The sequence below is a fragment of the Pieris rapae genome, chromosome 5 (genome assembly GCF_905147795.1).
Source record: "Pieris rapae chromosome 5, ilPieRapa1.1, whole genome shotgun sequence".
In the NCBI taxonomy this organism is placed as follows: Eukaryota; Metazoa; Arthropoda; class Insecta; order Lepidoptera; family Pieridae; genus Pieris; species Pieris rapae.
The window spans coordinates 1,406,668-1,416,973 of NC_059513.1; the positions used below are offsets into that span (position 1 = coordinate 1,406,668).

At 30.2% G+C, this 10,306-nt stretch overlaps 2 protein-coding genes across 2 annotated transcripts; one reads left to right on the plus strand and one right to left on the minus strand.

The window, feature by feature from the left end:
• Positions 1–636: 636 nt before the first annotated feature.
• LOC110996802 (flap endonuclease 1) lies at positions 637–5,971 on the minus strand. Its single transcript, XM_022264648.2, has 8 exons — positions 5,787–5,971; positions 5,630–5,695; positions 5,158–5,361; positions 4,767–4,912; positions 4,357–4,524; positions 3,236–3,454; positions 1,626–1,775; positions 637–1,241 (listed from the first exon to the last, which is right to left on the minus strand). The coding sequence occupies exons 1-8, from the start codon at positions 5,866–5,868 to the stop codon at positions 1,137–1,139; spliced, it is 1,140 nt and encodes a 379-aa protein (XP_022120340.2). The 5' UTR covers positions 5,869–5,971; the 3' UTR covers positions 637–1,136.
• Positions 5,972–6,366: 395 nt separating this feature from the next.
• LOC110996803 (plasminogen receptor (KT)) lies at positions 6,367–9,195 on the plus strand. The gene is made up of 4 exons (XM_022264649.2): positions 6,367–6,658; positions 6,805–6,935; positions 7,426–7,535; positions 8,416–9,195. Exons 1-4 carry the CDS (start codon positions 6,578–6,580, stop codon positions 8,547–8,549), a joined length of 456 nt encoding a protein of 151 aa, XP_022120341.1. The 5' UTR covers positions 6,367–6,577; the 3' UTR covers positions 8,550–9,195.
• Positions 9,196–10,306: the final 1,111 nt, after the last annotated feature.

The following is a 10,306-nucleotide window of genomic DNA, read 5'->3' on the forward strand; positions in this document are numbered from 1 at the left end:
TTGTTATTTTCGTAAGCCAGAAAGCTGCAGATCCAATCGCATAATTTCTTGGGAAGCCCATATGCTGAAAGCTTCGAGAGCAGTGCTCTGTGCAACACCGGATCGAATGCTTTCGCTATGACCAAACTAACGCCTGGGGGAGGACCTTGGACTCAATTGCCTCCGTCCATCTATGCGTAAGGTATACAAGAAGGTCACCAGCCGAACGACCACGACGAAAGCCGTACTGAGAGTCACTTATCAGCTGGTGGCCCTCCAGATACCTCAGGAGCTGGCCATCAACAATGGATTACATTATTTTGGTGAACAAGGAGCTATTGGGCGATAGTTGGATCAGAACGATCGCCTTTTTTAGGGATCGGATGTATCGAAGCGGTCTTCCAGCAGTTCGGGACAGTGCCGAGCGAGTACAGGTACCGGAAAAGTCGCGAATGTGACTGTTGCTAAAAAGATAAAAACAATCCTTGATGCGGATCACATATACTAAAATTTCAGCTCGATCGGGGCAGAAGTTTTTGAGTTTTAGGAGCGTACATAACATTAATATATATAGAAATATAAGATAAATATCACTAAATCCTGTTAGGCCCTTGCTTTCTAGATGCGGAAATACAAGTGGAGGACAATAAAAGACCATTTAGAAGAATCTTATTTATTACAATTATTTACATTACCGGAATGCGAAATTACGCGTCAAACATTTCTACTTACAGATTTCAAAATACGTTTCCTAAGACCTGTAACGTTTTCAAATGCCTTACAAAGGCGAAAACTCTAAGGAAATCCGTTAAAAATTATATTATTGAAAAACAGTCTATTTGCACTCTTTTTATTAAAAGATTATTGTCTTCCGTCTCTTTCTGACAAATTATGATTATTATAAAAAACCCACAGTATTATTGTTATTTATCGTATCCTTGTATCTTGAATTAAAATGTGTCATTTAAAAAACACATACAATATAGTCGGAAGATTAAACATTATTTTGCGTATTGCGATTAAGTTTTTACGAATTCTTTTTTGACATTAATAAAAGTATTTTATTTCCTTAATTTATGTCCATATCTATTACTTTACAAATAATTATGAGATTTTGAACCTTAAATGATAAATTTCAATATTTAATTGAATAACATTTATTTAGGTTTCCTTCCCCGTCCACCTCCGGTTTTTGCTTTTTTATTTGCTTTGTTCTTCTCTTCTTCAGCTTTACGCTTTGGATTCGGTGTCGTTGAGAGTACCTGTTGACATATGTATATGTATGTAAATGTCATTTTTTAATAAAAATTACGAAAATATTATATATTTTAACATTATATATTAAACCTGTTTTAACAATTAAGCAAGAATTACTGAACCAATTTCCTATACCATAAATCTCTTAAATAATATTCTCCTACTCTCCCACGTCTCAATCTAACTTACAATAATGATTAAAGTATTAAAATATTATTGATTTCATTACACACATTTAACCGAAAATTAATAGATAAGTAAAACATTAACTATTTAGACTACTAACAGCAAAGCCGACCTTTATATAAGGCATACAACAAAATATTGTTTTTCACAATATAAGCTCCATAACTATGCAAAAAAACAGGGTTTTAAAAAAAAAAAGTTACCTTGAAAAATCCATCAAGCCGTCCCTGTGTGGTGCCAGTTCTGGCTTTGAACAATTTCTTGGCCCCGTTTCTGACTCTTTCCTCATTGAATTGTTTGTCTCCACATAGAAACTTAACGAGGCCTTCTTCGTCTGGGTCACTCCATTTTAACTGAAATATTTGTAAGACTAAGACATAGCATCATGAATAACTAATAATTATTTTTATAATTATCCAGTGGCGTAAGAAATCTCAAAACTTTATAAGTAATATCTTCTAATATATAAAATTTTTGTGTCACGGGGTTAGTAACCGAACTCCTCCGAAACGGCTCGACCGATTCTCATGAAATTTTGTGTGCGTATTGGGTAGGTCTGAGAATCGAACAACATCTAATTTTCATCCCCCTAAATGTTAGGGGTCCACACCTACATTTTTTTATTTATTTTTTAGACAAAATTTTTCGTTTTTTTTACGATACACCATACAAAAATACATGCAACGTCAGCTAGTTGTTACTTATAAATTTTTTAAAGTGAAACTTCTTTAGGCGTATGGGGCTAAAATTTTAACGGAACGTCACGAGATGTACAGTGTTTTTGTCAAAAAGCGAGAGAGACAGATTGAGAGAGAGAGTGACAAAGGGAGATCGAGAAAAAATACACGATAATGGTTGATGTATTCGTAAAGTTTAGTAGTTTTGTATAAAGAGAAAATTTATATTATTTATTTAGTTTTCTGGATCTAAAACTAGACCGCAGCATACAAAGCGACAGGTGTGTCAAAGATCGGGACGGATAGACAGGGCACATGGCAAGAGAAATAGAAAAGTGGAACAAAAAAGTACTAAACAGGTGACCAAGGTATTGCAAACGAAAAATAGACAGACAACTAAGAAGGTAGATAGACCAAATTAAAGAAATAGCAGGTGGTATATGACAGAGAGTAGCACAGTGCAGAGGATTGGCAGGATTTGGAGGCCCAGCCAATAAAGGGCTCAAAGATACCCAAAAGAAGATTGTAATAGAAACGTGTTTAAATGTAAAAGAATTGTAGGATACTAGCGGATCCGACAGACGTTGTCCTGTCTATACGTCTTTAATTTGAAAATTTCAAACTTTTTTTAATAAGCTAAAACATTCTGGACCATTTTGATGAAAATTATTATTCAAAATATGTTATGACAATATCTAACGATCCAGCACATGGTCTACAATAACACAATGATAACAAAACTTTTTTTTAATTTGATCGCAGCGCTAACTGTCGGGACAGACTAAAATTAAAATTCGAATATTATTTAAAATTTGACACTGCGATGGTAGCGCCGTCTGTCGGATCCAATGTAAAACAATCCAAAATCAACAACTACTAATTAATAAAAAAAAACATTGTCCAGCGGACAAAATTGTGAATCTAAACCATTCTCGAATCTCCACGAACACACACAAAAAATTTCATCAAAATTGGTCCAGTCGTTTAAGAGGAGTTCAGTCACATACACACGCACACAAGAAATATATATATTAAGATTGCTATTATTTCAGATAATTAAGTAGGAATCTGAAAATTGTCTTAATCTGCATGACTAATAATTAGTAATATATTAATAATTAGATTGGTTAATATACTTCAATTTTATCAGCATCAGTAACTTCGGGCTCCAAAAACAATCTCCTCGCATCCAAATAATCCCAGTTCTCTGGTGGTTGGTATTTATTTAAATCAATATTTCTTAATACATCTTCGAGACACCGATGTTGCTTTATGAGTTCAATGGCCCGTTTGGGGCCTATTCCCCTTATGGACCCACAGTAGTCACATCCAAGGAGTATGCATAGGTCGATGAACTGAAAAGATATTTATCCTTAGTTATGTCAACTATTCTTAGTTGTTACATATACTTTTAGATTATAAGTAAAAGAGCAAATCAAATGTAAGCAATCATTGCATACTTGAAGGCAAAATGAGGTCTTACTTCTTCCCACACTCATAAATTGTAATTACCAAAAAAAAAAAAAAAGATTGTTTTATATAGGTAACGCTTCTAATTTTACATTTATTCCTATAAATTGCCAAATTTATTATTGGATAATACAAAATTCATTTGCGTTCCGTAGACAATCTAATTCTTCTTCTAGGGTTGCCTGGAATAAATCGCTTGTTAGCGATAAGGCCGCTTTACCTAATAACTTATGTAACCTGCTTTCTTTTTGTTTTTTTATAAGTATATTATGTTAACAAAGTGTGAATAAATAAATAGGTTTACTAGATACTTACTTAACATATTATGTGACACTTAGATGTAAAGAACACTTATATTTTAGTTTATTTAAGTTGTAACTCCAATACCCCTAATTTTATGTTAGTTATAAGCTCATATTTTAAACTATTAAAGCAAGTTGACACCCAGCTTCAAACAAAGAGTCTCATTTATAAACTAAAAATGAATTTATTTTCTGAAACATTGGTGATTTTTATTTTATTTTAAGGCATTAACACCATAATCATACTTTCTTAAATACCATTAAGGCATACAATAACTTAGAACATTCCGGATGCACTGAGTTGGGTTTATGTTACTGATGTGATTTGAAAGTTTTCATATAAATATTTACTTATAAGACAAATTTGCACACCATTATATGTGGCAAAATATATGAAGTTTAGATTGTACCACCACATGTTTTTATACCATATTTTTGAAAGTAAATTACTAAAACTAATTAAACTTTGCATTTTCAACCAATACCTCTTTATGATTAAGCTCCAATCCATTCAAAACTTGATCCAGATGGAATTCTTGAACTGGCATTTTGCGGGCTTCAGAGAAAGTCAAGTGACGAAGTAAGACGTTAGAACCAAAGGTAAGGGCATCCATATCCTCTGTTGCCACTGCAAACACTTTGCCTGCTTTTACCTAAAACCATTTAATATATAATTAAAAATATATATGTATATTGCATGACACAAAGTTTTAAATGCTTTACAGCAATCATGTCAACAAGACTTTTGAGGTTTGTAATAATTAAATCAATACTTGCAACTTGCTTACTTGCTTTAAAACAGTTATTGTATATATTTTGAACACATCAATATGTACTAAACAGTAATGAGTACTTGTTTTTTTTTAATCCATATAATTTGACAAATAATACATACCAATGCTGCACATTGCGCTTCAGCCTCACAAGGTGCTTCAACAACAGGCACTCCCATTAACTTCAAAAGCTCCCGAGCCTCCTCTCCATGCTGTTTTGTTACTTTCACAAGTCGCCTGTTAAACTTTTCTATTGAGGCCTGGTCCCCTATGGATGAGTATATTAGCATGTATAAGTATACTATCAAATTTTCAGTTACAACTAGCTTATTTCTACAGGTGATCAATATATTGCAGTATCAGTGTGACGTGATAGAAACTTATCAGGAACAAATTAGTTTTTTTACTAAATGGGGCTTAGAAGAATTACATTTATGCAAATAAAATAAATAAGTAAATGAAAACTTTTTTTTTATTTTGTTTTAACTGACATTTTTATTGAAAAGTAGGTACCTGCTTCTGTGGCTTTTTGCAATTCCTTTTCAGCTTCCTCTCGCCGCTCTGCTCTCTTATTCAGCTGGTGTGATTTCATCTCAGGAGGCTTACCATCAAAGACATAGACTGGCTTAAGTCCATTTTCCACTAGCCTTATTGTTCGGTAAAAGGTGCCCATCAAGTGTGAAGTTGTCTCACCATCCACAGAGGTAAGTTGTGCCCCTAGAAGTATTCATCATTCAATATGAATGTAAGTGTAGAGATACTGGATTTATTCCAGAAATAAGAAGTTCCAAACCAACAAGCTGTTTATATTTTTTTATTTTGAAACTGATTAGAGTTAAAATCGAATTATTATAATTTCGTATCGATAATTAATATGAAAAGGAAGTTTCTAAAAGCATTACTCTTTGGTGAGCTTTTAAAGTACTATCAGAAAGCTTATTGACGACATTCTGTCTACAAATTACATTTATTAAGCGTATCTTACCTTCACTTCTAACGGCTATTAAAAATTGATATAAACTCATAGATGCATCGATAGCGACTTTTCTACCTAAAACAGCACACAATTTTAATAGTATTAATTCATTATATTTTTTTTTAATTTCAAAACCTTAGATAACATAGGAGAAGGTTTTCCATACCAAAGTAATTCTTAATTTCCATTTCTTTAACTGCTTGTGGAGCAATATCTGCGATTAACTTTGATAAACCTATAATACCCATCGTAAATTGCAAATTATTTAGAGCTTTATAAATTGAATATACTGGAAATAAAATATATAGTAAAACACATTAATGTAGAATGGCGCCAAATCTGACACAGGCCACCTACGAGAATTGTTAAAATTAACTAAACGTCTTTGTTAAATGACAATTGACATTACTGTTGACACTTGTACGCCACAAAATTGTACGCCCAGAAGTACAAGACTAGGCTGGAAAATCACCCTACCCGAGTGTATAAGCCGTCTCAAAAGACGAAGAACCGTTGAACTCGGCAACATTGTCTGAGCTAATATTATTATGGTAGATATTCCTATAGAGGAATGTCTCCACCCGTCAGTCCTCCTACAACTCATCTGCTCATAGTCAGAAGACTGATTGCACGATGCGCTCTTGAAAAAAAAAAAAAAAAAAAAAACTGTTGACACTTGACAGTAAACTAATGAAATTGAATGTTAAATTTGTATTCTGTCAGCACTTAATACTAAACAGTTTAGAATCATTATTTTCAATAAATCATTAAAAAATACGTAGTGTAAACTTTAACCGCTTAAAGGTAAATGTGAGTTCTAAAAAACTAAAAAGCTGTCTTGTTTTAGATCCACAGCCGTAGGTTAAAGGTTCTCAAAGTGCTCTCTCAGAAAGGAGATCCATAAACATTTTATTTTAAAAAAGGAACACTTATTTTTTAGTCTTTCTACTTGTTAAGATGGGCAACTTTATATCAATAAACTTGGAAGATCATTATAAAAATAATGAAAAATTCTTACAAAGCCTCAATGAGATAGCGGTATGTATAAAACACTGTAATAATTTTTTAGTTAGTTAATCTATTATAATATATCATGGACAATTATATTTAAACAATAATTATTTGATATTATTCCTAATAGGTTTTTATAAATATTATTTTTAACATAATAAAATACTTTGCAGATTGAAAGGCAAATTCAAATGCAAAATCAAATGGCAGATAGGCAGAGAGCTACAGCTGTAGCTAAAAGTAGAGACTTATTTTTGTGGATAACAACCTTTAATATAACAGCAACAGTAGGCCTATTGACAGGGTAAGAATATAGAAAAACAATACTAATTTCGTATTTCTCCAATCATTATGTAATATCTCTTTCAAAATTTTAATGCATCAATATTATAAATATTATAATGTACATTGTGTAAAGATATCTTTTTACCTCTTGCATTATGTTTTACAAGTGCTTTTCAGTAATTATGACGATGGTGAGACACTTGTCCTAACAAGGATGTATAAAATCACTATGATGTGAAGTTCTAAAATAGTAATAACAATAAAATTAATCTCATGTCTTTCAAAGTACTTGTTATGTCATGATTTTTACAAAGAATTATTTATATGTAATTAATACTATATCTTCCACTATGCTATGCATGAAGATAAAGCATTTGTTTATGATTCCTAACATAGTTAACTTGTTTATTAAATAGATGAATTCAAATCTTATCAGTAAACTGTGCCTTGGTTTTGCAACTTATATGAATGTTTAAACAATTTTGTTACTTACTTTGACCTTGTTTCAGGTTTAGAAGAACTAAGAGAGCCTACTTTTTGTTTCCATTAATTCCACTTACATTTGTTAACTTATACTACTGGGATCTTGGATATGGCAACAAGTTACATAGAATCAGAAGTATGTACTTTTAATGATAAAGTTTAGTAAATTGCTTATTATTTTTATATATAATAAATATACTAAGATTTTGCACAGAGCCACATTTCTTAGGTTGTTTATATGTATCTGTTCTTTCTGCAGTAATAGTTTTATTTCATAACTAAAGTCTAGTTATGTTGATAATTTAGTTATTTTGAAACCATCCCTTTTATTTAATAATAAAGTGTGACTAAAGTAATAAACACTGAAAATTAAAGTATGGATATAATGGATATTAATTATCCATTGTTTTCAATATTTACATGAGGGATGTGCCATTCTCCAAAAAAAAAAACAATTGTTTTTTTAGCATGAAAAATCGAGTAATAAATAATCAATTATTCTTAAAAAAATATTCGTTTTTTTATTAATTGATTTATTCTTAATTTTTAAATTCACTTCAAAATAAACACTTTAAATATTTTTTTTATCATGGTTTTATTAATTAAATATAAACAATAGAAAATATAAACACAATTTTTTTTACAATAATCAAAATCGAAATAAACCTATTCTAGTTTAGATAGATTTCAGATGAAATTTGATAGATGTTGAGCCTTTTCAGTAGCACATTGCAGTATTTTTGTTGTCTTTTTTATTGTGCTGTTTAAATTTATTTTACTTTTAAATTATAGTGTCTAATTCAAACTTGAGTTTTTGTAAGATAATTTGTTTCATCATCCTTTCGATGTTTTCTAAAAAACATCGATGCATCAAGTATATCAATACATCAAGTATATCAATACATCTTCAAAGTATCGGATCTTAAAATTGCGTACAAAAATCGATTCTTACCTTTAAAAAACCGATTTTAATCGATTATTTTTTCACATCGCTAAATTTAATATGATGTTTTCAGTGGAAGCTGAACACATAATGACCCATGAGGTAGACATGTTAAAAGTACCATGCGGTCTACCAACACCATCATCCATCGACCAGGGTCGTATGGCTGAAGAGGAGACTAAGAAAATACATCCACCAATGCCTTAAAATAATTGCGAGTGTGCCTTTGCAGCTTCTAGAAATGATAGAGATCAGTATTAGTTGACTGTAAGGAACGTTGCCAATTTACCTATTTGTTGTTATTCAAAGTTGGAAAAGCATTCCTACCAAAGTTAGTTGCATTAAAAAAATTATGTTGTCAATATAGCAAGGAAATAGGTTTAATCCTACAAAACAGTTTTGTTCAGTAAAATCCATTTAAGGGCAGAACAAATATCTAAATGCGTTTTTTTTCTTTTGGCTCTAACACTGTTTGTACATTAGCCAATCTAAATGCGTTAATAATCAATTAAATTCAAATTATGACACAACGTCTAGGTAATCAACGTCAAACTAAAATAAGAAAAAAAATATAACATCAAAATGGCGATCCTGACAGCTAAAGTTTTTCATAGATTACTTAAAAGTTATATTAATATAAATGTAAAAGCTTTAACTTAACAAAATGTAAATGGGGGAAGAGATTGTGATGTGACGTTAGACGAAAGGTCAAAAGATGAAACCCTCTTATTGAAAAAAAAACAAACCGACGCAATACCATTCTAAAATCTTAAGTTTATATTTTTCTTACCGATAGGTTATAGATACTAATCTTATCTAGGGATCTCAGTTAAATATAAAAGTCTATTAGAAGTATTAATAATTGCGAATATCTTCATCGAATCTAAGTGTCTTTGCATATTATAAAAATCAATTTAAAAGTGTTCTAATAAATCTTAATGATAATATTTATCGTTAATTCTTGTAGTGTGATTATTAATAATGGTGGTATTTCAAGGCGCGATCGAGGCGGTAATTAAAAAAAAATATTTTTTTGATAATTTTTATTAGATGCTATTTTTGTATTTTTTTAATATTTAGTCTTACTTGTTAACTTATATTGTTGTTAATGTTATAATTATGTTAGTATTTTGTGAGATATTTAATGTTTACGCCTAGCCAAGCAAAAAGTTTACATATCTATGAAAAAATGTAATATTTCTTTTGTTAAAAAAAAATCGTATCTTTTTGTTGTGTTTACTCTGTGATTTTATAGTTAATTGACACAGAAAACTGTTTAATTAAACAACCATAATTTGTTATATAACAAGTTTTAAAAATATTGTAGGTTAAAAATTACCTACAATATTTTTAAAACCTGTTTAACCAGAGTTATCGGAAAAATCTGTTTTAATTTTTTTTATAAGCACTGTAATTTGTTAATCGTTGATTTGATAGTTTTGATTTATTACATTTCATTAGATAAGTATATATTATTTACTGTGATGTGATAACTTAAGTGTTCTGTTAAATGTTAAGTCTACTGTTTTTTTTAAGTTCATTGCTTTTATACTAATTACCGTTTCGAATGTTTTTCGAGTAAAATAATTCCTATTAGACAGTATTATAATAATAATATCTTATGAGTCTTTATAAAATTAATTAAACATTTAGAGAGAGTCAAAGTCGATGAATTCAAATTCTGTACTATGTGTTTAAAAAATGTTATAAATAAATTATTATCTACACATTAATACTTTCTTTTTATTACCTATCCAATTCTACAGAATTATAATAAATATTTTGTAATTAATAATGGTTACTAAGAAAAAAATATAACATATAAACAATTTATGAAACAAAGTAAAAAAAAAACAACGTAGAAGCCTTGGTTGTCCTCGAATAATGATGGCTGTATGACCTTAATAAATTAATGCATAATAGCTAACAAATAAAATCGATAATTTTCAATCGATTATACAGAC

What these genes read in the sequence shown, in the direction of transcription:
- LOC110996802 (XM_022264648.2), bottom strand. Translation starts at nt 5,868, where the DNA reads ATGGGTATTATAGGTTTATCAAAGTTAATCGCAGATATTGCTCCACAA. An exon ending in AATAGCCGTTAGAAGTGAAG is followed by an intron (nt 5,362 to 5,629) that starts GTAAGATACGCT and finishes GAATACTTCTAG; the next exon opens with GGGCACAACTTACCTCTGTG. An exon ending in GCAAAAAGCCACAGAAGCAG is followed by an intron (nt 4,913 to 5,157) that starts GTACCTACTTTT and finishes ACTCATCCATAG; the next exon opens with GGGACCAGGCCTCAATAGAA.
- LOC110996803 (XM_022264649.2), top strand. Translation starts at nt 6,578, where the DNA reads ATGGGCAACTTTATATCAATAAACTTGGAAGATCATTATAAAAATAAT. An exon ending in AAAGCCTCAATGAGATAGCG is followed by an intron (nt 6,659 to 6,804) that starts GTATGTATAAAA and finishes AATACTTTGCAG; the next exon opens with ATTGAAAGGCAAATTCAAAT. An exon ending in ACAGTAGGCCTATTGACAGG is followed by an intron (nt 6,936 to 7,425) that starts GTAAGAATATAG and finishes ACCTTGTTTCAG; the next exon opens with GTTTAGAAGAACTAAGAGAG.